Source organism: Petromyzon marinus, chromosome 73, assembly GCF_048934315.1.
Source record: "Petromyzon marinus isolate PM22_M1 ecotype Great Lakes invasive population chromosome 73, UKy_Petmar_22M1.pri1.0, whole genome shotgun sequence".
Classification (NCBI taxonomy): Eukaryota; Metazoa; Chordata; class Hyperoartia; order Petromyzontiformes; family Petromyzontidae; genus Petromyzon; species Petromyzon marinus.
In genome coordinates, this window is record NC_133739.1 from 8,605,115 (window position 1) to 8,632,306 (window position 27,192).

Genomic DNA, 27,192 nt, shown 5'->3' on the forward strand with positions numbered 1-27,192 from the left:
AGGTTTCCTCCACTGCTGTATGACTCAAGTCGCACGCGCTTGGTCACTGGTTTGCTGAAGTTGTTGGCGGCTGCTCATGCTTTTCCGCTGCTGGTTGAGCCACGTTGCACGTGCTTCCTCTGTGGAGATGCTCGAGCGCTCTCAGCACTGATTCGCTGATACTTTGTTGGCGGCTGGCCAAGCATTTTCTTCTGTTGAGTGAGTCGAGTCGCACGTGCTCTCTCTGTTGAAGTGCGCGAGCGCCCGCGCTGGTTCGCTGACAGCAGTTTCTCTCCACTGCTGTATGACTCAATCTCGTTGATACATCGCGACTCGGCGATCCTCGCTACTCAGCGAGGCTCGGAGCCAGCCGCTCCATGCGACTGCTCGTCTTGTGGACGTCTTGAATCGCTGATCTGTCTTGACTGACTTAACATAACTTTTTGAAAATGCGCTGACCGTTATATTCAAAGACATTCTTCTCTCTTTGCAGTGAAGGGGGGGGGGGGGGCGTGGTCTGTGTGTGTGTGTGAGTTCGTGTGTGTACAGATGGCTCCTGCGATAACGATCTGTTTGCCCTGGCGTGAAATTCCTCTCTCGCGCTCTGCGGGAGACACAAAGGTGGTCGGGAGTACCTATCTCTTTATACTTTCGACTTTATATTTCTCAAATACCATTTGGTCCCATGTTCGCCAAGACTCGTGCTTGTAACTACGTCCTCCCGACACCCCTCTCGGTTTACCGAGGTTCGCATTGTTACGATGGAATTATTAAAAAGAAAAATAATTTTCATCCTGAGTTTAAGAGGTCCGTTTCTTGATTGTTGGAATCCATATCCCTTGGTTCTGTAAGGTTCTATAATGGAATGTCGTGTAAGGTGAACACGTTATTCTTAATTTTACGTGTGACTGATGTGTAGCCACTTCTTTAACTGAAAAACGTGTTCGCTGGCTGTTGTGTGTTTTATCATTAACCCGTCTGGCTAGCTCCAGATGGCCCCTTGTGATAACGTGTGGTTCCTGCTTCTCCGCGCTGCGAGAGACAAAGGTGGTCGGGGTTGATTGGGATATTGTTTGAACTCTTTCGCAAGTTTGCCCGTTGTCTCATTCCTTCTCGAAAACCTTTGATGTGACTCTGTATTTTGTCTCCAAGCTTTGTTTTCACAGTAAAAGTATTAAAGGTGAAAATCATTTGATAGCGAATTAATCATTGGACAATAATTCACTGATGTATCTGGTGGCCTGGTCTTAATTGGAGTGAGCGCGAGGACCGCTAACTTTAGCTTATTCTTGTTATTGCATTTTAAATTTTAACCGTTGTTTTAATGACAAAGGAAAAAAATATAAATGGTTTAACCCGTGGGCGTCCTCGTTTCTGGCTTGCGGGGGGCTCCCTCTGCGTGACCTCCCTTAGGGCACATCAAACTCTTGTTCATCTGGAGATCTTCGCAGATAGCTGCTAACATCCTCGCCTCGAGAGTTTTATTATTTCTTTATTTATTAATGGCCTGTTTATGATCGACATCTGGTTTTTCGTGTGCCTGGCTTACGGGTTTTATTGATTAATTTTTTTCGTTTGTTTAAAAAAATATGATATATATAATGGCAAATATTATTGTTAATATCAATTTTGGAAAAGGCTCATATACAACAATTCTCAATTATTGACAGGCATATTAACAAAATTGAATTACTGCAGTGAAATATACTGCGTCAGGTTACATCGTACTAACAAGAAGCTATTTTTTTTAAATACGCTTAACAGTGTATGTACAACATACTATTGCGCCATTCAAAAACGAGTAGGCCATTGCATGCTGGCGTCTGGGTCAAAATTTATCAAGTTCTAAACATTACCTACAAACTCCACAACTGACATGCCACATCAACCATCGCCCCCTACTGACAGGCTCTTGTCCACATGCAGGCCGGTGCAGGGCCACCACCTTGTACCACACAGGGGCAGCTGCTACTTGGGGATGCTCTTCGAGTGTTTGAGACTAGCTATAACACAACACTCCGAATTGCCAGAGGCGATTAAGCAAGCACCATATAAATTGAATTATTAGAACCTTGTGATTGCTTGGAAGCTTATTGGCTCTCGCTCATGGTTAGAGATCTACGCAACCCACAGGTTCACAAAGACTGGCCGCTCTGACCCTGCAGGTTGAACCTAGGAATTGAGTGTTCAACTTCTCATTCTTGTCATTAAAGGCCTGTGACAAAGGTGCATCTATTGGAGCGACATCGTCTCAAGCTTACATATCTACCGGGTCTCCATTTGACTTTGTAATGTCTCGGAGGAAGTCCACCCACACCTCCACTTCCACAAACTGCTGGGAGTTGCCTCGCTCTGCCTCACAGTCAGAATTCTCCTCCTGCTTCACGTTGCCTCCATCGATGTGAAGGTCCGATTTTGGAGTTGAATCTTCATCTTCACATTTTACCCTCACTTCTTCGCTCTTCACCATCACTTCTTCACATTTCACCTTCACCTCTTCATATTTCACCTCGATACCTTTAAAAGTGTCCAAGCTGGGATTTTCTTCCGGTTCTTGTTTCATGAGGGATGGGCTCATTGCGGCACTTTGACTTTCACAAGCTGATTTCAGATTCCACTCCTTGTGGATCTTCTGATGCTTGTGTGTTCTCTGGTGTACATGAAGATGTGGTGACTGTGCAAACGCCTTCCCACACACACCGCATTTGAAGGGTTTATCTCCTGTGTGTGTTCTCTGGTGTACATGAAGATGTGGTGACTGTGAAAACGCCTTCCCACACACGCTGCACTTGAAGGGTTTCTCTCCCGTGTGTGTTCTCTGGTGTACATGAAGATGTGGTGACTTTGAAAACGCCTTCCCACACACACTGCACTTGAAGGGTTTCTCTCCCGTGTGTGTTCTCAGGTGTACTTGAAGACTTGGTGACTGTGAAAACGCCTTCCCACACACACCGCATTTGAAGGGTTTATCTCCTGTGTGTGTTCTCTGGTGTACATTAAGATGTGGTGAATGTGAAAACGCCTTCCCACACACGCTGCACTTGAAGGGTTTCTCTCCCGTGTGTGTTCTCTGGTGTACATGAAGATGTGGTGACTTTGAAAACGCCTTCCCACACACACTGCACTTGAAGGGTTTCTCTCCCGTGTGTGTTCTCAAGTGTACTTAAAGACTTGGTGACTGTGAAAACGCCTTCCCACACACACTGCACTTGAAGGGTTTCTCTCCCGTGTGTGTTCTCTGGTGTGCATGAAGACTTGGTGACTGTGAAAACGCCTTCCCACACACACTGCACTTGAAGGGTTTCTCTCCCGTGTGTGTTCTCTGGTGTACATGAAGATGTGGTGACTGTGAAAACGCCTTCCCACACACACTGCACTTGAAGGGTTTCTCTCCCATGTGTGTTATCTGGTGTACATGAAGATGTGGTGACTGTGAAAACGCCTTCCCACACACACTGCACTTGAAGGGTTTCTCTCCCGTGTGTGTTCTCAGGTGTACTTGAAGACTTGGTGACTGTGAAAACGCCTTCCCACACATACTGCACTTGAAGGGTTTCTCTCCCGTGTGTGTTCTCTGGTGTACATGAAGATGTGGTGACTGTGAAAACGCCTTCCCACACATACTGCACTTGAAGGGTTTCTCTCCTGTGTGTGTTCTCCGGTGTGCTACAAGAGGAGATGAATCTGAAAACGCCTTCCCACACACACTGCACTTGAAGGGTTTCTCTCCCGTGTGGGTTCTCTGGTGTACATGAAGATTTGGTGACTGTGCAAACGCCTTCCCACACACACTGCACTTGAAGGGTTTCTCTCCCGTGTGGGTTCTCTGGTGTACATTAAGATTTGATGACTGTGCAAACGCCTTCCCACACACACTGCACTTGAAGGATTTCTCTCCCGTGTGGGTTCTCTGGTGCCATTTCAAATATGCAGGACGATCCGTGCCATATGCACCGAGCCGCGCCGAGTGCCTTTGCTCCATCAGACCAATCCTGCAGAGGAAGCGACAGCTGCAGACAGAAAAAAAGAATATCCACACCATCTACACGTCAGTATCGATGCACAGAGGAATGCATTCATACAGTCACACGTGACTCACACGTCTATACTTATTCATATATTCATGTTATAGTGAAAACGTGTCCCAAATTCATCACACGGGCTGTTATGGCACACAATTAGAGGGCAAATGGTCATAAACGTGCCTGGAAGCCCTCGTATCTTCAAAATGAATGTTAACCCAAAACTCCCGAGCACACAATTTCGGCTGTCTGGCTTCAAAAGGAATATTTATGAACGCTAAATTCAGCTGACATAGCAAAGGGTGTTGAAAATAATACTACTTGTGTTATGCAGACATGCATAAATGAATGTTCAATCGCAACTTAGAGGTGTGAAAGCCAGGCACAGATGTCCTTGAATGCTGGGATGAACAGTTCCGACTTCAGCTGCACGTGTGCTGTGATAACTTCCTGACTACATTCTTACAAAGAGTTGCAGATGAAAACAAAAATAAACTACTATTTTAATATAACCTCCGTGCCCAATAGAGTTAATAGACTTTACTGCAAATACAAACTTGACCCTTTCACACACTCAGAGGTAGAACCAGGATATTCAGGTAGGGGGGGGGGTAGCCCCTTTCAGCAATGAAAAATGATAGTATAAGGAGTTGTTGGTAAGGAGTTGTTGGTAAGGAGTTATTAGTAAGGAGTTGTTAGGAAGTAAGGAGTTGTTAGTCAGGAGTTGTTAGTAAGTAAGGAATTGTTAGTCAGGAGTTGTTAGTAAATAAGGAGTTGTTAAATTTCGATTTAAAGCTTTCGTGACTGCAATGATTCATCTTCTTTGGTTCTTTCGGTAAAGTCACGTAGAATGAGAATAAAATAATAAATTGATAAAATAAAATAACACAATAATATTCTCACGACGTTTCGGCCACAACACAAGCGGCCTTCATCAGGTGAAGGGGGCGAGACTGTCTGGTAGGACAGCGCTGGAGTGAGAGAGCCACGTTCAGATCACGGCTTTGAGGCTTAAAAGGCTTAAAAGCCGTGATCTGAACGTGGCTCTCTCACTCCAGCGCTGTCCTACCAGACAGTCTCGCCCCCTTCACCTGATGAAGGCCGCTTGTGTTGTGGCCGAAACGTCGTGAGAATATTATTGTTATTTTATGTTATCAATTTATTATTTTATTCTCATTCTACGTGACTTTACCGAAAGAACCAAAGAAGAAGGAGTTGTTAGTCAGGAGTTGTTACTAAGTAAGGAGTTGTCCTATGCTTTTAATTCGACGCGTGTGAAAGGCATCGCGCTCGCTGAAGGTGTTTGCCTTCAGGGAAGTCGTGTACTGTATAAGCAACTGCGCACAATTCTGTGAGTCGCTTGTAACTGCTTTGCCGTTACTTATTGCCAATTATGAACACGGACTGTTGTCCTCTCATAGAGTCCCTGGCATGTAATAATATGCCACGCGGTGGCAGTGGAGGTCGCACAATGCTGATTTATCTATATTTATAAAAGGGAAATTTGGGAATGTGTGTCTGTTTGAAATGTTCAGCATACTTCCCGACATGCAACACAAACTTGAAATTTGGCACGTGGGTAGCTTCCAGACTGGACACAATGCACAAAGTATTAAAATAGCCGTCATATCTGAGATGTCACCCTATGCGGCAGCGTTACGCAGTGTGCCTGCTGACGTCATGTATACCCCCCCACCAACACTCCGCGAAGGCCGTGTTTTAATCCAAGACAAGAATCAAAGTCCCGGGCAAAGCCGGGTAGTAAAGCTAGTCTACATATAAAAGGGAAATGTGTGGATACGTGTGTGTCTGGTCGAAATGTTTAGCATACTTCCCAACATGCTACACACTTGAAATTTGTCATGTGGGTAGGTTCCATACCGTGCACAATGAAAAAAGTATAAAAATAGACATTTGTATTTTGTATGACCATGAAGTTTGTGACGTCAACCCGCAACACACCTGAGTTAAGCGCTCTGCAATGAATATAGAATTGAAGCTTTCGTGAATGCATAAATTACTCATTGGTTTTTTCGGTAAAGTCACGGATGTAGAAATATAATAAAATTATATTAAAATAAATCACGACGTTTCGAACGCAACACAAGCGATCATCATCAGGTGTAAAAAACAAATAGTGAGGGAGCACATAGGGTGACATCAACGCAACACATAGAGAGCGTTAAACTGCACGGAGGCAAATACAACAAGAAGATGAGAGACGAGAACTCAACAAACCTAAGAAAAATTACGTGATGCAAAACCAGTAGGCCAACAACACAGTTAGACACTTGCATGGTAGACCACGAATTTCAGAAGACTGCTAAATTTCGTGTTCATCCTCCGGGTTGAACATACCAGCATAGACAGAGTGAACAGATACGAGGTACATGGTAGCAGAGATACATACACAGGGAAGAACATCCAGGGAAAGATGTATTTGGCAGCAAAGATAGAGCTGTTAACAGCATGCCGGGAGATTTTAGGTGGCGCTTCGCTCCTGGTCAAATGAAGCCATTGGTTTCTCGGAGTTTTAATACATATCCTCCGTGCGAAGAACGGGTAGAACTGCTATCTTAAATATGAAGCAGAACATTACATCTGTTTGTTTGTGTGAAGCAGCAAAACCTCTCCAACACTGAGCTCTGGCGTCGTGAAATTTTCACAGCTTATGCCGTTTGGAATTTCTAAGTGAACGCGACTATTTTCAGCTCGCCACGTTATTATTCCCTTCCCGAGTGGCCAAAATCGACCTTGCGTAGAAGTGGATTAAGGTTAAATTTCCTTGAGTGAAAACATCCGATTTAGGTAACTTGATTTGTTTCGCCTTTTTTCTTTCTCGCAAGCATCAACATTTTTAAGGGTTTTTCAGTGAAATATAAGGGATATGAAATTTATCCAAGACAAGAATCCAAGTCCCGGGCGAAGCCGGGTAGTGAAGCTAGTCACTAATAAACCCCAATGATCCTATCGAAATTAGGGATTTCGATCGGATCGTTGGGGGGCACGTGCCTACCCCACCCCCACTGGCTCCACCACTGTCACGCACTGGCACGGTTCAAAAGGTGGTGGTGTGTCCAGACCAAGGCCTGGCCACCTTCACCTGTACAGAATTCATGCTTCCTCACTCCACCAAGTAGAGTGAACACCGCCACGCGTCTAGAGTGAACACCGCCACGCATCCAGAGTGAACACCGCCACGCGTCCAGAGTGAACACCGCCACGCGTCCAGAGTGAACACCGCCACGCGTCCAGAGTGAACACCGCCACGCGTCCAGAGTGAACACCGCCACGCGTCCAGAGTGAACACCGCCACGCGTCCAGAGTGAACACCGCCACGCGTCCAAAGTGAACACCGCCACGCGTCCAGAGTGAACACCGCCACGCGTCCAGAGTGAACACCGCCACACGTCCAGAGTGAACACCGCCACGCTGTTGAGGAGCCTCACCTTGTGTTGTGTTGTGGGCAGGTCGCTTCTGAAAACAAAAAGCGGTACAGCAGCTCAAGCGGGCTTGGCCTGGTGTAAAAAAAATGAAATAAAAACCTTGTGAATATTTAAAAGTAAAACAAAGTGACAAAGTGGCGAGCCGCCTGAAGACAAATTAAACTTAAGCGAGATAATTGAAGCAAACGCGATCAGGCGATGGCAGGAGGCAAGGCCCCGCGTGGCTAGGCCCCGCGCTGTAAAGTTGCAACCTGGACATCGCTTCCATGCTCGCTGCTACTCAATTGACATCCCTACGAGAGAGAGCGAGGCTCTACCTCGGTAAACAACAACCACCACCACAACACCCACCACAACAACCACCACCACAACCACCACCACAACCACCACCACAACAACCACAAAAACCACCACAACGCGATGAGAATTTCTCACCTCGGATTTCAGTGCACGGGCGGAGCAGCAGCTTCCTGTTATCTCGTGATGTCACGCGGCTGCAAGAGGTGACATGACGTCACTTGTGGGGACGATAACACTCCCCTCCCACAATGAGCGCCTCCGTACGTGAATAGATTATGTTAATGAAGCGCCAAGTCACTGTGCGTGGCCATGCCCATATATGGATTCTACTTGAACAGTAAACGGCGACCCAGGCAGAGGTGACGTCACGTTCAAGGGCGCCTTGGACAGGGTGGGGTGAACACCTTGGTGACATGACGTCACTAGAGAGGTACACCTCCCCCTGGCGTTTCACGCCGATGAGGTAACGCTGAGTGGTGACGTCACAGAGAGGGGTTGGATTTTATGTTGATTTAGATTCATTTTCCATTGCTCCCTCCCGTGAACAGAGACCACTTGGGTGTGTGTACACTGTGTGTGTGTGTGTACACTGTGTGTGTACACTGTGTGTGTGTGTGTACACTGTGTGTGTGTACACTGTGTGTGTGTACACTGTGTGTGTGTACACTGTGGTGTGCACAGTCATCTCAGTCAGTCGACAAATGGCATCTTTTCTTCAATTCATTATTTTCCAATTTTTTTGTTATTTTCTATCTACGTGACTTTACCAAAAGAACCAACAATATAAATGTTAATCAGCTGCGCCACGCTGTGTGGGAGCTACCTGGCCTGTCGCTCCGCACGAAGCTGCGTGGAGCCCTCTGCATGGAAGTTCTGCGCCGGTGAGAAACTCTCTCAGGCCCCTCCACGCCTCCACACAGATTGACGCGAGCCGAGTTGGTGGTGCATTCTATTTTGACTTAAAACTTTCGTGACTGGCAGGAATTCATATTCTTGGGTTCTTTCGGTAAAGTCGCGTAAATTAAAAAAAACCTGTTACGTTAAAGAAAAAGATTAAATGACAATTTAAATAAAAATAACGCTGTTTTTATCTTCATTTTTGTTTTCTATTTACGTGACTTTACCGAAAGAACCAAGAATATGGTAGCGCATTCTTTATTTATTGCAGAGGTTCAAGGTTCAAATCAGACAGGCACACCTGGCTACCCCAGTAATATTCACCACAATATGCGCAGCCTGCTTCACGGCAGATGTAAAAACATAGCGTTGTGTCATTCACGACGCACAGGTCATTGCATGTCGGTGTCACGGTCAAAATTGTGGCAATTCCAAACATTATCCAGAAACTACACAACGGAGATGGCGCGTCAATGATCGCCCCCTACTGACAGACTCATGTCCACGTGCAGGGCGGTGCAGGGACACCTTGTGCCACACAGGGGCAGCTGCCACTTAGGGGGAGGCGTCCTTTGATTGTTTGAGATGAGATTCGATACGAAACACACAATTAGGCAAGCGACTTATGCGTGCAAATATGATGTTGGTAACGTAGTGAAATGCTTGGGAGCTTCATCATCTCTCGCTCCCGCTGACAGATCGTACCCAGCCAACAGCTCCACAGATAACAGCCGCTCCTCCTGTGCAGGTTCGGCTACGTACGGTGCGAAATAAGTTCCAGATACACACAGAGACTCACACACAGAGAGACCCTCAGATTAGCATGGTTGGCTATGTACGGTGTGAAAGAAGTTCAACGCACACACAGAGACTCACACACAGAGAGACCCACAGATTAGCATGGTCGGCTACGTACGGTGCGAAAGAAGTTCAACGTACACACAGAGACTCGGAGCAAGTTTGAGTCGCGTGCAGTCGTGGGCCCGTGAAAGTTGAACGGGCGCATGTTGTTACTGGCGGTAGTTGAATACAGGTGGAAAGACGCTGATAGAGACACACACAGAGACTGACAAGAGAGAGGTGGACAGACACAGACAAGAGGAAAACAGAATGAAAGATACAGAGACACAGTCAGCGAGAGAGAGACACAGAGGGGAACAGAGACACAGACGGACAGAGAGATGTTGAATCGAACACAAACTTAACTCGCTCCATTGAAAGAGATTCCTCAATCTTTGCCCATCCCCGGAATTAAGTCGTCCTAGTTTCTATTTATTTCATTGTGTGTGGTGTGTCCGTGTAAGCAATGTGGGACATCGATGTACACGGATATGAACAAGCTCAGCAGACAAGACGTCTTTCATATCCTTTGGTTCTTTCGGTAAATTCACGCAGGTAGAAAAAAAACGAAGAAAAAACAGGAATCGCGACGTTTCGATCGCAACACCAGCGGTCGTCCTCAGGCGAAAACATCCAGACATTGTCGCGGCAGAAGTCACGTGAGCTACGGCACGTGACAAAGATAAGGTGACCCCCCCCCCCTTACCCCCCAACGTGGCTCGCCCTGTTCAGCTGAGCATCGTTTTAATGCGGTGGGCTCCCGCGAAATTGATTTCTGTAAGACGAAGGTACTTTGAAAACCCACTGGCTATTCTCTGTTATACAAGTGTTGTGTCCTTAACTAATCACACGGAGACGTCTGGTTGAGGCAACGCGTTTATTATAACAACTCTTTCGAACCCGGCTCTACACACTGCTGTAACACGACAGGGGTACGGCCCCTTCCACCCGATAGCCTCTGGGAGCGACAGCCTCCCTTCTACCGCAGCCTGCACAATCCGGGCTCTGCTACCCACGGGATCCCTTAGCCCGGCGTTAAGGGAGGACTGGATGACCCGTGCCAGCCCGGGTACGGGAGCTCACTTCTGGTCCGCTACAACCCAGCTCTGGCTAGAGCTCGGGGAGGGTCCCAGCGTGTCCGAGCCACCTCTGGTCCGCTACAACCCGGCTCTAAAAAGAGCCTCGGTTGAGGGTTCCCGGGTGCTGGTCCAGTCTTCAGGTCTTCGGATGTCTTCAGGCTTGAGTTGGTGAACACTGCCTCGGCCCGTCCAGAGGGCCGGCCTTTTATCCCCAGGTCGGGGTCACCCCCCCCCCCCTCCCAGAACCTTCTGGAAAGTCTTATCTTAAGGGGCTTAAGGGGACGGGTGGGGGGTCAGGGGTGTGAGTCTCCGGTCACGGGGGGGGGGGGGGCAGGGGTTTACTTTGGTCGACCCCTACACACCTCGCTCTCTCTCGGCTGCCCCCTGCTGACCCGTGAACGTGGTGGCAGGTCAGCTGACAGCGCCCTGTCATGGCGCTTACGCACAACTTCACGTGACTCACGCTGCACGTTCCGTCGTTTTCATGCAGGGGGCGCTGCAAACCTCTACGCGCCCCCTGCATGAACGACGGAGGCGCAGGGACAGACGTTCGATCGCGTTGGAATCGATCTGCAGACGGCGGTCTTCTCGCACGGCCAGCAGCTCTGTGTCGCCTCGTCTCGATCCCGCGATCCCAACCAGGTGAAAGTCTGCATCGAACCGAACCCCCGGCAAGGCCATCCACTTAACTAGAGAAACTTCACACGAAATGTAGTGTAAAATAACGCATTGTATAATTCAAATGTGGAATTTGTCTATGGATATATTATGCCATGTTTCTTAGCTTGGAAGGTATAATATTGCATCGTATATTAGTCTAGTTTATAACATGGTTATGGTGCAGCACAGGACAGAGCAACGCACCTTGGTTGCTCTGCTTTGGTGTTTTCCTGTGCCCAGCCGCCACCCTCCTCCGCTCCTGAGGTGGGGGCTGGGTAACATGCTAATTAACTCCGCCCACACACCTTTAAAAAGACGCGGTCTTTGCTTGGCAGCGTTCACTCAAGCGCTGTCCTCTGGACAGACCCGTTTCTTCACCTGATGAAGGCTACTTGTGTTGTGGCCAAAACGTCGTGAGAATGTTATTTTGTTTTATTACTTTGTTTCCATCCTACGTGACTTTACCGAAAGAACCAAGAAGACGAAATATTGTTTTCAATGAATAAGATTTTAATGAAGAAATGCAATTATCCAATTCAAAACATAACACAATTCAAAGTTGTTTCATTTTCAAACTTCAAAACGAAGCATCAGGTGCTTGCGTGTGCATTTTTTTCCGTGACTTTCCTGGCCAAAGGCCGTAAATGGTTGTGAGGGGCAACGCAGGCAGTCAGGCTTGCTTCAAGCCCTTGGTTGTGAACATCCAGACGTTAATCAGCAAGGAGCATTTCATGTCCTAGTTCGACAAAATGTACATCAACACGTAATACAAAATTATAATTTGTGTTGTAGAGAACGTATCTCCTCTACGTGCAACCTTTGAGTGGTATTCCTTGTAACTGATTAATGATCCGAGTGTGCTCCCTATTTCAAAGACAATGAGTTGCTCCAGAGAGATATGCTTCCTGAAAACACAAAAATACCCTTTGACCTGTATCACAAGAGCAATGAGTCTCACCTGAGTTATCTGTACAGGTTACTTCCAAAACACGCACTTCGTCCTAACATCACTTATTCAATGTCTGACCCTTATAGACAAAATGTTACATGTACACACACAGACAAGTATTCATTCTGTTGTATATATATAGGTGTTATGAAAATTGACAAAAATAATAAAAATTAAATGAAATTTGAAATTTGCATAATTTATCCTAAATTATCTTAATTGGTGTAATTATGTGCATAAATTATGCTGATTTGAGATAATTGTATTAATTTATGCGAGTGGGCGTGGTTATGATAATGCAGGTCGAGCCTTGGTGACGAGGATTGTGTTATGAATTGGAATAACGCAATTGATCGTATGCAGTTCTGTAGGTCTTGTGAGCATGAATGAGAGAGATTCGATTCGACTCTGCTATTTAATTCCGTATTATCGATAAGGATACGATTACTCTCGATTGAACATTATTAATGTGTGTTATGGATTATGTGTGGTGATAATGTGCTTATGATAGGTCCCCAGGATTCAGATCTCATACGCAGAACAAAATTACGCAGAATTTCAGGAAGAATCACACACAACCTTTATGCTTTAATAAATTTTATTTTCTAGCTAACTTTAATTTTTGAATAATATGAAAACTCTCGATCTTGGAATTTCAACACAGCGTTAACATGATACCATCACGATTGCGTCGTTTCACTTTGATAACGGCACCTGTGGTTAATTCCCGACGCGTAACGCAATCGATCGGTTGTTGAGGGAGAGATTAATACATGCAAACTATTCTATCAAAACCTTAACCTTATAATGTAAATTCGTATTTAAACATTGCCCACACAGTACCACATCCATTCATAGACCTTCAAGTCAATTCTTATCACCTTGTTAACAGTAGGACGATTGGTTATTATGCAACTCAATGACAGCAGTATTTTTCGTTATGAATTGATTTTTAATGCACCACCTAGGAGTGGCAACCCTTCTTGATTATCCCGATATGCGTATCGTGCGTCTTCTTTATCACTGGTTCAATTCTTTGCGTAAAGCAGACGCCGGGGTTAGCATCTCTGGTGTCCAAAATGTGTTTCCTGTGTGTTGCGGCGCGGTGGGGGAGTGAGGGGGAGAGTGTGGGGGAGGGGTTGAATATGAATGGCTCGTCACAGTTTCTGTCCACCGCTGGCTGGATGAGTCAGCACGACGCTCGCCGTCGTCGCGCCGATGGGTGTTGAGTGCGGGGCCGCTGCCCTCTCAGCGCTGGTGACGCGAAGTTGCGCGCTGTGGCACGCTGGTGGCACGCTGTTGGCACGCGCTGGTGCTGGTGGCACGCTGGTGCTGATGGCACGGTGTTGGCATGCGCTGGTGCTGATGCTGGTGCTGATGGCACGCTGGTGGCACGCTGGTGCTCGTGGTATGCTGGTGGCACGCGCTGGTGCTGGTGCTGATGGCACGCTGTTGGCACGCGCTGGTGCTGATGCTGGTGCTGATGGCACCCTGGTGGCGCGCGCTCCCTCTCCTTGAAGATGCGCGAACGCGCCCGTGCTGGTTCGCTGACAGCAGTTTCTCTCCACTGCTGGCTGAGCTGCTGCACGCTCTTGCTTGGCTTTGCTGGCCGCGCTCTTTCCGCTGCTGTAGTATCTGACGCTGCGCTCGCGGGCGACAGGTCAAATTTTTCATTCTGCTGAGTGAGCCGAGTCGCACGCGCTCTCTTTGTTGAGGTTGATGGCGGCTCTCTGACAGCAGGTTTCCTCCACTGCTGTATGACTCAAGTCGCACGCGCTTGGTCACTGGTTTGCTGAAGTTGTTGGCGGCTGCTCGTGCTTTTCCGCTGCTGGTTGAGCCACGTTGCACGTGCTTCCTCTGTGGAGATGCTCGAGCGCTCTCAGCGCCGATTCGCTGATACTTTGTTGGCGGCTGGCCAAGCGTTTTCTTCAGTTGAGTGAGTTGAGTCGCACGTGCTCTCTCTGTTGAAGTGCGCGAACGCGCCCGCGCTGGTTCGCTGACAGCAGTTTCTCTCCACTGCTGTATGACTCAATCTCGTTGATACATCGCGACTCAGCGATCCTCGCTACTCAGCGAGGCTCGGAGCCAGCCGCTCCATGCGACTGCTCGTCTTGTGGACGTCTTGAATCGTTATATCGTTATATTCAAAGACATTCTTCTCTCTTTGCAGTGAAGGGGGGGGGGGGGGGGGCGTGGTCTGTGTGTGTGAGTTCGTGTTTGTGTACAGATGGCTCCTGCGATAACGATCTGTTTGCCCTGGCATGAAATTCCTCTCTCGCGCTCTGCGGGAGAGACAAAGGTGGTCGGGAGTACCTATCTCTTTATACTTTCGACTTTATATTTCTCAAATACCATTTGGTCCCATGTTCGCCAAGACTCGTGCTTGTAACTACGTCCTCCCGACACCCCTCTCGGTTTACCGAGGTTCGCATTGTTACGATGGAATTATTAAAAAGAAAAATAATTTTCATCCTGAGTTTAAGAGGTCCATTTCTTGATTGTTGGAATCCATATCCCTTGGTTCTGTAAGGTTATATAATGGAATGTCGTGTAAGGTGAACACGTTATTCTTAATTTTACGTGTGACTGATGTGTAGCCATTTCTTTAACTTAAAAACGTGTTCGCTGGCTGTTGTGTTTTCTCATTAATCCGTCTGGCTAGCTCCAGATGGCCCCTTGTGATAAGGTGTGGTTCCTGCTTCTCCGCGCTGCGAGAGACAAAGGTGGTTGGGGTTGCTTGGGATATTGTTTAAACTCTTTCGCAAGTTTGCCCGTTGTCTCATTCCTTCTCGAAAACCTTTAATGTGACTCTGTATTTTGTCTCCAAGCTTTGTTTTAACAGTAAAAGTATTAAAGGTGAAAATCATTTGATAGCGAATTAATCATTGGATAATAATTCACTGATGTATCTGGTGGCCTGGTCTTAATTGGAGTGAGCGCAAGGACCGCTAACTTTAGCTTATTATTGTTATTGCATTTTAAATTTTAACCGTTGTTTTAATGACAAAGGAAAAAAAATACATGGTTTAACCCGTGGGCGTCCTCGTTTCTGGCTTGCGGAGGGCTTCCTCTGCGAGACCTCCCTTAGGGCACATCAAACTCTTGTTCATCTGGGGATCTTCGCAGATAGCTGCTAACATCCTCGCCTCGAGAGTTTTATTATTTATTTATTTATTAATGGCCTGTTTATGATCGACATCTGGTTTTTCGTGTGCCTGGCTTACGGGTTTTATTGATTATTTTTTTTCGTTTGTTTAAAAAAATATGATATATATAACGGCAAATATTATTATCAATTTTGGAAAAGGCTCATATACAACAATTCTCAATTATTGACAGGCATATTAACAAAATTGAATTACTGCAGTGAAATATACTGCATCAGGTTATATCGTACTAACAAGCTATTTTTTTTACAAATACGCTTAACAGTGTATGTACAACATACTATTGCGCCATTCAAAAACGAGTAGGCCATTGCATGCTGGCGTCTGGGTCAAAAATGATCAAATTCTAAACATTACCTACAAACTCCACAACTGAGATGCCACATCAACCATCGCCCCCTACTGACAGGTTCTTGTCCACATGCAGGCCGGTGCAGGGCCACCACTTTGTACCACACAGGGGCAGCTGCTACTTGGGGGTGCTCTTCGAGTGTTTGAGACGAGATATAACACAACACTCCGAATTGCCAGAGGCGATTAAGCAAGCACCATATAAATGGAATTATTAGAACCTTGTGATTGCTTGGAAGCTTATTGGCTCTCGCTCATGGTTAGAGATCTACGCAACCCACAGGTTCACAAAGACTGGCCGCTCTGACCCTGCAGGTTGAACCTAGGAATTGAGTGTTCAACTTCACATTCTTGTCATTAAAGGCCTGTGACAAAGGTGCATCTATTGGTAGCGACATCATCTCAAGCTTACATATCTACCAGGTCTCCATTTGACTTTGTATTGTCTCGGAGGAAGTCCACCCACACCTCCACTTCCACAAACTGATGGGAGTTGCCTCGCTCTGCCTCGCAGTCAGAATTCTCCTCCTGCTTCACGTTGCCTCCATCGATGTGAAGGTCTGATTTTGGAGTTGAATCTTCATCTTCACATTTTACCCTCACTTCTTCGCTCTTCACCATCACTTCTTCACATTTCACCTTCACCTCTTCATATTTCACCTCGATACCTTTAAAAGTGTCCAAGCTGGGATTTTCTTCCGGTTCTTGTTTCATGAGGGATGGGCTCATTGCGGCACTTTGACTTTCACAAGCTGATTTCAGATTCCACTCCTTGTGGACCTTCTGATGCTTGTGTGTTCTCTGGTGTACATGAAGGTGTGGTGACTGTGCAAACGCCTTCCCACACACACCGCATTTGAAGGGTTTATCTCCTGTGTGTGTTCTCTGGTGTACATGAAGACTTGATGAATGTGCAAACGCCTTCCCACATACACTGCACTTGAAGGGTTTCTCTCCTGTGTGTGTTCTCTGGTGTACATTAAGACTTGGTGACTGTGCAAACGCCTTCCCACACACACTGCACTTGAAGGGTTTATCTCCCGTGTGTGATCTCTGGTGTATATGAAGACTTGCTGAATGTGCAAACGCCTTCCCACACACACTGCACTTGAAGGGTTTCTCTCCTGTGTGTGTTCTCTGGTGTACATGAAGACTTGGTGACTGTGCAAACGCCTTCCCACACACACTGCACTTGAAGGGTTTCTCTCCTGTGTGTGTTCTCCGGTGTGCTACAAGAGGAGATGAATCTGAAAACGCCTTCCCACACACACTGCACTTGAAGGGTTTCTCTCCCGTGTGGGTTCTCTGGTGTACATGAAGATTTGGTGACTGTGCAAACGCCTTCCCACACACACTGCACTTGAAGGGTTTCTCTCCCGTGTGGGTTCTCTGGTGTACATTAAGATTTGATGACTGTGCAAACGCCTTCCCACACACACTGCACTTGAAGGGTTTCTCTCCCGTGTGGGTTCTCTGGTGCCATTTCAAATGTGCAGGACGATCCGTGCCATATGCACCGAGCCGCGCCGAGTGCCTTTGTTCCATCATACCAATTCTGCAGAGGAAGCGACAGCTGCAGACAGAAAAAAAGAATGTCCACACCATCTACACGTCAGTATCGATGCACAGAGGAATACATTTATACAGTCACACGTGATTCACACGTCTATACTTATTCATATATTCATGATATAGTCAAAACGTATCCCAAATTCATCACACGGGCTGTTATGGCACACAATTAGAGGGCAAATGGTCATACACGTACCTGGAAGCCCTCGTATCTTCAAAATGAATGTTAACCCAAAACTCCCGAGCACACAATTTCGGCTGTCTGGCTTCCAAAGGAATATTTATGAAAGCTAAATTCAGCTGACATAGCAAAGGGTGTTGAAAATAATACTACTTGTGTTATGCAGACATGCATAAATGAATGTTCAATCGCAACTTAGAGGTGTGAAAGCCAGGCACAGATGTCCTTGAATGCTGGGATGAACAGTTCCGACTTCAGCTGCACGTGTGCTGTGATAACTTCCTGACTACATTCTTACTAAGAGTTGCAGAGGAAAACAAAAATAAACTACTATTTTAATATAACCTCCGTGCCCAATAGAGTTAATAGACTTTACTGCAAATACAAACTTGACCCTTTCACACACTCAGGGGTGGAGCCAGGATTTTCAGGTAGGGGGAGGGGGCAACCCCTTTCAGCAATGAAAAATTATAGTTGTTAGTATGTAAGGAGTTATTAGTAAGGAGTTGTTAGTAAGCAAGGAGTTGTTAGTAAGGAGTTGTTAGTAAGTAAGGAGTTGTAAGTCAGGAGTTGTTACTAAGCAAGGACTTGTCCAATGCTTTTTATTCAACCCATCGCGCTCGCTGAAGGTGTTTGCCTTCAGGGAAGTCGTGTACTGTATACGCAACTGCGCACAATTCTAAGAGTTGCTTGTAACAGCTTTGCCGTTACTTATTGCCAATTATGAACACGGACTGTTGTCCTCTCATAGAGTCCCTGACACGTAATAATATGCCACACGGTGGCAGTGGGGGTTGCAAAATGCTGATTCATCTATAATTATAAAAGGGAAATTTGTGAATGTGTGTCTGTTTGAAATGTTCAGCATACTTCCCGACATGCAACACAAACTTGAAATTTGGCACGTGGGTAGCTTCCAGACTGGACACAATGCACAAAGTATTAAAATAGCCGTCATATCTGAGATGTCACCCTATGCGGCATCGTTATGCAGTGTGCCTGCTGACGTCACGCATACCCCCCCACCCAACACTCCGCGAAGGCCGTGTTTTAATCCAAGACAAGAATCAAAGTCCCGGGCAAAGCCGGGTAGTAAAGCTAGCGTATATATAAAATGGAAATGTGTGGATACGTGTGTGTGTGTGAGTGTCTGTTAGAAATGTTTAGCATACTTCCCAACATGCTACACACTTGAAATTTGTCATGTGGGTAGGTTCCATACCGTGCACAATGAAAAAAGTATAAAAATAGACATTTGTATTTTGTATGACCATGAAGTTTGTGACGTCAACCCGCAACACACCTGAGTTAAGCGCTCTGCAATGAATATAGAATTGAAGCTTTCGTGAATGCATAAATTACTCATTGGTTTTTTCGGTAAAGTCACGTATATATCATAGGGTGACATCAACGCAACACATAGAGAGCGTTAAACTGCACGGAGGCAAATACAACAAGAAGATGAGAGACGAGAACTCAACAAACCTAAGAAAAATTACGTGATGCAAAACCAGTAGGACAACAACACAGTTAGACACTTGCCTGGTAGACCAAGAATTTCAGAAAACTGCTAAATTTCGTGTTCATCCTCCGGGTTGAACAAACCAGCATAGACAGAGTGAACAGATACGAAGTACATGGTAGCAGAGATACATACACAGGGAAGAACATCCAGGGAAAGATGTATTTGGCAGCACAGATAGGGCTGTTAACAGCGTGCCGGGAGATTTTAGGTGGCGCTTCGCTCCTGGCCGATGAAGCCATTGGTTTCTCGGAGTTTCAATACATATCCTCCGTGCGAAGAACGGGTAGAACTGCTATCTTAAATATGAAGCAGAACATTACATCTGTTTGTTTGTGTGAAGCAGCAAAAACCTCTCCCAACACTGAGCTCTGGCGTCGTGAAATTTTCACAGCTTATGCCGTTTGGAATTTCTAAGTGAACGCGACTATTTTCAGCTCGCCACGTCATTATTCCCTTCCCGAGTGGCCAAAAGCGACCTTGCGTAGAAGTGGATTAAGGTTAAATTTCCTTGAGTGAAAACATCCGATTTAGGTAACTTGATTTGTTTCGCCTTTTTTCTTTCTCGCAAGCATCAACATTTTTAAGGGTTTTTCAGTGAAATATAAGGGATATGAAATTTATCCAAGACAAGAATCCAAGTCCCGGGCGAAGCCGGGTAGTGAAGCTAGTCACTAATAAGCCCCAATGATCCTATCGAAATTAGGGATTTCGATCGGATCGTTGGGGGGCACGTGCCTACCCCACCCCCACTGGCTCCACCACTGTCACGCACTGGCATGGTTCAAAAGGTGGTGGTGTGTCCAGACCAAGGCCTGGCCACCTTCACCTGCTCAGAATTCATGCTTCCTCACTCCACCAAGTAGAGTGAACACCGCCACGCGTCCAGAGTGAACACCGCCACGCGTCCAGAGTGAACACCGCCACGCGTCCAGAGTGAACACCGCCACGCGTCTAAAGTGAACACCGCCACGCGTCTAGAGTGAACACCGCCACGCTGTTGAGGAGCCTCACCTTGTGTTGTTGTGGGCAGGTCGCTTCTGAAAACAAAAAGCGGTACAGCAGCTCAAGCGGGCTTGGCCTGGTAAAATAAATAAATAAATAACCGCGTGCATATTTAAAAGTAAAACAAAGTGACAAAGTGGCGAGCCGCCTGAAGACAAATTAAACTTAAGCGAGATAATTGAAGCAAACGCGATCGGGCGAGGGCAGGAGGCAAGGCCCCGCGTGGCTAGGCCCCGCGCTGTAAAGTTACAACCTGGACATCGCTTCCATGCTCGCTGCTACTCAAATTGACATCCCTACGAGAGAGAGAGAGCGAGGCTCTACCTCGGTAAACAACAACCACCACCACAACAACCACCACAACATCCACAACAACCACCACAACATCCACAACAACCGCGATGAGAATTTCTCACCTCGGATTTCAGTGCATGGGCGGAGCAGCAGCTTCCTGTTATCTCGTGACGTCACGCGGCAGCAAGTGGTGACATGGCGTCACTTGTGGGGAACGATAACACCTCCCACAATGAGCGGCTCCGTACGTGAATAGATTATGTTAATGAGCGCCAGTCAAAGGGCGTGGCCTTGCCCAAATATGGATTCTACTTGAACAGAAAACGGCAGCGACCCAGGCAGAGGTGACGTCACGTTCAAGGGCGCCTTGGACGGGTTGGGGTGAACACCTTGGTGACATGACGTCACTAGCGAGGTACACCTCCCCCTGGCGTTTCAAGCCGATGAGGTAATGCTGAGTGGTGACGTCACAGAGAGGGGTTGGAGTTAAAGTTGATTTAGATTCATTTTCCATTGCTCCCTCCCCTGAACAGAGACCCCTTGGGTGTGTGTACACTGTGTGTGTGTGTACACACTGTGTGTGTGTTAAAATTGTGTGTGTGTACACTGTGTGTGTGTTTGTGTACACTGTGTGTGTGTTTGTGTACACTGTGTGTGTACACTGTGTGTGTGTACACTGTGTTTGTGTACAATGTGTATTTGTGTACGCTGTGTGTGTGTACACACTGTGTTTGTGAGTGTACACTGTGTGTGTACACTGTGTGTGTGTGTACACATACACAATGTGTATGTGTACACTGTGTTTGTGTACACTGTGTGTGTCCACTCTGTGTGTGTCTGTGTACACTGTGTGTGTACACTTTGTGTGTTGTTGTACACTGTGTGTGTGTACACTGTGTGTGCGTATACACTGTTTGTGTACACTGTGTGTGTGTACACTGTGTGTGTACACTGTGTGTGTGTGTACACTGTGTGTGTGTGTACACTGTGTGCGTGTGGACATAGGTGGGCACAGTCATCTCAGTCAGTCGACAAATGGCAACTTTTCATCAATTTATTATTTTCCAATTTTTTTGTTATTTTCTATCTACGTGACTTTACCAAAAGAACCAACAATATAAATGTTAATCAGCTGCGCCACGCTGTGTGGGAGCTACCTGGCCTGTCGCTCCGCACGAAGCTGCGTGGAGCCCTCTGCATGGAAGTTCTGCGCCGGTGAGAAACTCTCTCAGGCCCCCCCACGCCTCCACGCAGATTGACGCGAGCCGAGTTGGTGGTGCATTCTATTTGGCCTTGAAACTTTCGTGACTGGCAGGAATTCATATTCTTGGGTTCTTTCGGTAAAGTCGCGTAAATTTAAAAAAACATGTTACATTAAAGAAAAAAATAAAATGACAATTTAAATAATAAAAATAAACGCGTTTTTTTCTTTATTTTTGTTTTCTATCTACGTGACTTCACCAAAAGAACCAAGAATATGGTAGCGCATTCTCTATTTATTGCAGAGGTTCAAGGTTCAAATCCGACAGGCACACCTGGCTACCCCAGTAACATTCACCACAATGTGCGCAGTCTGCTTCACCGCAGATGTAAAAACATAGCGTTGTGTCATTCACGACGCACAGGTCATTGCATGTCGGTGTCACGGTCAAAATTGTGGCAATTCCAAACATTATCCAGAAACTACACAACGGAGATGGCGTGTCAATGATCGCCCCCTACCGACAGACTCATGTCCACGTGCAGGCCGGTGCAGGGCCACCTTGTGCCACACAGGGGCAGCTGCCACTTAGGGAGAGGCGTCCTTCGATTGTTTGAGATGAGATTCGATAAGAAAGACACAATTAGGCAAGCGACTTATGCGTGCAAATATGATGTTGGTAACGTAGTGAAATGCTTGGGAGCTTCATCGTCTCTCGCTCCCGCCGACAGATGGTACCCAGCACACAGCTCCACAGATACCAGCCGCTCCTCCTGTGCAGGTTCAGCTAGGTACGGTGCGAAAGAAGTTCCAGATAAACACAGAGACTCACACACAGAGAGACCCACAGATTAGCATGGTTGGCTACGTACGGTGCGAAAGAAGTTCCAGATACACACAGAGACTCACACACAGAGAGACCCACAGATTAGCATGGTTGGCTACGTACGGTGCGAAAGAAGTTCCAGATACACACAGACTCGGAGCAAGTTTGAGTCGCGTGCAGTCGTGGGCCCGTGAAAGTTGAACGGGCGCATGTTGCTACTGGTGGTAGTTGAATACGGTGGGAAAGACGCTGATAGAGACACACACAGAGACTGACAAGAGAGAGAGAGGTGGACAGACACAGACAAGAAGAAGACAGAATGAAAGATACAGAGACGACAGAGACACAGTCAGCGAGAGAGAGAGACACAGAGTGGAACAGAGACACAGACGGACAGAGAGATGTTGAATCGAGCACAAACTTAACTCGCTCCATTGAAAGAGATTCCTCAATCTTTGCCCATCCCCGGAATTAGGTCGTCCTAGTTTCTATTTATTTCATTTTGTGTGGTGTGTCCGTGTAAGCAATGTGGGACATCGATGTACACGGATATGAACAAGCTCAGCAGACAAGACGTCTTTCATATCCTTTGGTTCTTTCGGTAAATTCACGCAGGTAGAAATAAACGATCGCAACACATAAACGATCGCAACACCAGCGGTCGTCCTCAGGCGAAAACATCCAGACATTGTCGCGGCAGAAGTCACGTGAGCTACGGCACGTGACAAAGATAAGGTGACCCCCCCCCCTTACCCCCCAACGTGGCTCGCCCTGTTCAGCTGAGCATCGTTTTAATGCGGTGGGCTCCCGCGAAATTGATTTCTGTAAGACGAAGGTACTTTGAAAACCCACTGGCTATTCTCTGTTATACAAGTGTTGTGTCCTTAACTAATCACACGGAGACGTCTGGTTGAGGCAACGCGTTTATTATTACAACTCTTTCGAACCCGGCTCTACACACTACCGTAACACGACAGGGGTACGACCCCTTCCACCCGATAGCCTCCGGGAGCGACAGCCTCCCTTCTACCGCAGCCTGCACAATCCGGGCTCTGCTACCCACGGGATCCCTTGGCCCGGCGTTAAGGGAAGACTGGACGACCCGTCCCAGCCTGGGTACGGGAGCTCACCTCTGGTCCGCTACAACCCGGCTCTGGCTAGAGCTCGGGGAGGGTCCCAGGGTGTCCGAGCCACCTCTGGTCCGCTACAACCCGGCTCTAGCAAGAGCCTCGGTTGAGGATTCCCGGGTGCTGGTCCAGTCTTCAGGTCTTCGGATGTCTTCAGGCTTGAGTTGGTGAACACTGCCTCGGCCCGTCCAGAGGGCCGGCCTTTTATCCCCAGGTCGGGGTCACCCCTACACTCCTGACCTCCCCACCCCCCCCCCTCCCAGAACCTTCTGGAAGGTCTTATCTTAAGGGGCCTTAGGGATGGGTGGGGGGTCAGGGGTGTGAGTCTCCGGTCACGGGGGGGGGGGGGGGGGCAGGGGTTTACTTTGGTCGACCCCTACGCACCTCGCGCTCTCTCTCGGCTGCCCCCTGCTGACCCGTGAACGTGGTGTCAGGTCAGCTGACAGCGCCCTGTTATGGCGCTTACGCACAACTTTACGTGACTCACGCTGCACGTTCCGTCGTTTTCATGCAGGGGGCGCTGCAGACCTCTACGCGCCCCCTGCATGAACGACGGAGGCGCAGGGACAGACGTTCGATCACGTTGGAATCGATCTGCAGACGGCGGTCTTCTCGCACGGCCAGCAGCTCCGTGTCGCCTCGTCTCGATCCCGCGATCCCAACCAGATGAAAGTCCGCATCGAACCGAACCCCCGGCAAGGCAATCCACTTAACGACTAGAGAAACTTCACACGAAATAGTGTAAAGTAACGCATTGTATAATTCAAAGGTGGAATTTGTCTATGGATATATTATGCCATGTTTCTTAGCTTGGAAGGTATAATATTGTATTGTATATTAGTCTAGTTTATAACATGGTTATGGTGCAGCACAGGACAGAGCAACGCACCTTGGTTGCTCTGCTTTGGTGTTTTCCTGTGCCCAGCCGCCACCCTCCTCCGCTCCTGAGGAGGTGGGGGCTGGGTAACATGCTAATTAACTCCGCCCACACACCTTTAAAAAAGACGCTGTCTTTGCTTGGCAGCGTTCACTCAAGCGCTGTCCTCTGGACAGACCTGTTTCTTCACCTGATGAAGGCTACTTGTGTTGTGGCCGAAACGTGGTGAGAATGTTATTTTGTTTTATTACTTTGTTTCCATCCTACTTGACTTTACCGAAAGAACCAAGAAGACGAAATATTGTTTTCAATGGAGAAGCTTTTAATGAAGAAATGCAATTATCCAATTCAAAACATAACACAATTCAAAGTTGTTTCATTTTCAAACTTCAAAACGGAGCATCAGGTGCTTGCGTGGAGACGTCGTTCGTGTGCAATTTCTTCCGTGACTTTCCTGGCCCAAGGCCGTTAATGGTTGCGAGGGGCACCGCAGGCAGTCAGGCTTGCTTCAAGCCCTTGGTTGTGAACATCCAGACGTTAATCAGCAAGGAGCATTTCATGTCCAAGTTCGACAAAATCTACATCAACACGTAATACAAAATTATAATTCGTGTTGTAGAGAATGTATCTCCTTTACGTGTAACCTTTGAGTGGTATGCCTTGTAACTGATTAATGATCCGAGTGTGCTCCCTATTTTAAAGACAATGAGTTGCTCCAGAGGGAGATGCTTCCTGAAAACACAAAAAATATCCTTTGACCTGTATCACAAGAACAATGAGTCTCTCCTGAGTTATCTGTACAGGTTACTTCCAAAACACACACTTTGTCCTAACATCACTTTTCAATGCTTGACCCTTATAGACAATGTTACATGTACGCACACAATCAGACAAGTATCAATTCTAAATTATTGACAGGCATATTAACAAAATTGAATTACTGCAGTGAAATATACTGCATCAGGTTACATCGTACTAACAAGAATCTATTTTTTTTAAAATACGCTTAACAGTGTATGTACAACATACTATTGCGCCATTCAAAAACGGGTAGACCATTGCATGCTGGCGTCTGGGTCAAAATTTATCAAATTCTAAACATTACCTACAAACTCCACAACTGAGATGCCACATCAACCATTGCCCCCTACTGACAGGCTCTTGTCCACATGCAGGCCGGTGCAGGGCCACCACCTTGTACCACACAGGGGAAGCTGCTACTTGGGGGTGCTCTTCGAGTGTTTGAGGCGAGATAAGATACAAAACTCCGAATTGCCAGAGGCGATTAAGCAAGCGCCATATAAATTGAATTATTAGAACCTTGTGAATGCTTGGCAGCTTATTGGCTCTCGTTCATGCTTAGAGATATACGCAACCAACAGGTCCACAAAGACTGGCCGCTCTAACCCTGCAGGTTGAACCTAGGAATTGAGTGTTCAACTTCACATTCTTGTCATTAAAGGCCTGTGACAAAGGTGCATCTATTGGAGCGACATCGTCTCAAGCTTACACATCTACCGGGTCTCCATTTGACTTTGTAATGTCTCGGAGGAAGTCCACCCACACCTCCACTTCCACAAACTGCTGGGAGTTGCCTCGCTCTGCCTCGCAGTCAGAATTTTCCTCCTGCTTCACGTTGCCTCCATCGATATGAAGGTCCGATTTTGGAGTTGAATCTTCATCTTCACATTTTACCCTCACTTCTTTGCTCTTCACCATCACTTCTTCACATTTCACCTTCACCTCTTCATATTTCACCTCGATACCTTTGAAAGTGTCCAAGCTGGGATTTTCTTCCGGTTCTTGTTTCATGAGGGATGGGCTCATTCCGGCACTTTGACTTTCACAAGCCGATTTCAGATTCCACTCCTTGTGGATCTTCTGATGCTCGTGTGTTCTCTTGTGTACATTAAGATGTGATGACTGTGCAAACGCCTTCCCACACACACTGCACTTGAAGGGTTTCTCTCCCGTGTGTGTTCTCTGGTGTACATGAAGATATGGTGAACGTGCAAACGCCTTCCCACACACACTGCACTTGAAGGATTTCTCTCCCGTGTGTGTTCTCTGGTGTACATGAAGATTTGGTGACTGTGCAAACGCCTTCCCACACACACTGCACTTGAAGGGTTTCTCTCCCGTGTGTGTTCTCTGGTGTATATGAAGATTTTGTGAATGTGCAAACGCCTTCCCACACACACTGCACTTGAATGGTTTCTCGCCCGTGTGTGTTCTCTGGTGTACATGAAGACTTAGTGACTGTGAAAACGCCTTCCCACACACACTGCACTTGAAGGGTTTCTCTCCCGTGTGTGTTCTCTGGTGTATATGAAGATTTTGTGAACATACAAACGACTTCCCACACACACTGCACTTGAAGGGTTTCTCTCCCGTGTGTGTTCTCTGGTGTACATGAAGAAGTGATGACTGTGAAAACGCCTTTCCACACACACTGCACTTGAAGGGTTTTCTCCCGTGTGCGTTCTCTGGTGTACATTAAGATTTGGTGACTGTGCAAACGCCTTCCCACACACACTGCACTTGAAGGGTTTCTCTCCCGTGTGTGTTCTCTGGTGTACATGAAGACTTAGTGACTGTGAAAACGCCTTCCCACACACACTGCACTTGAAGGGTTTCTCTCCCGTGTGTGTTCTCTGGTGTCTTACAAGAGCAGATGAATGTGCAAACGCCTTCCCACACACTGCACTTGAAGGGTTTATCTCCCGTGTGTGTTCTCTGGAGTGCTACAAGAGGATATGAATCTGAAAACGCCTTCCCACACACACTGCACTTGAAGGGTTTCTCTCCCGTGTTGGTTCTCTGGTGCCGTGTCAAATGTGCAGGACGGTCCGTGCTGTATGCACACCGGTCGCATTGTTGCCTTTTTGCACCGAGCT

General features: G+C 47.0%; 1 protein-coding gene and 1 pseudogene across 1 annotated transcript; both read right to left on the minus strand.

Moving 5' to 3' along the window:
- Positions 1-1,518: 1,518 nt before the first annotated feature.
- On the minus strand, positions 1,519-17,405 carry LOC142907000 (uncharacterized; annotated as a pseudogene).
- A 7,191-nt stretch (positions 17,406-24,596) lies between these two features.
- On the minus strand, positions 24,597-26,788 carry LOC142907001 (uncharacterized; the record flags this gene model as incomplete). The annotated part of the gene is made up of 1 exon (XM_076055897.1): positions 24,597-26,788. A coding segment is annotated over one exon (987 nt), but the record flags the coding sequence as incomplete, so codon positions are not given.
- Positions 26,789-27,192: the final 404 nt, after the last annotated feature.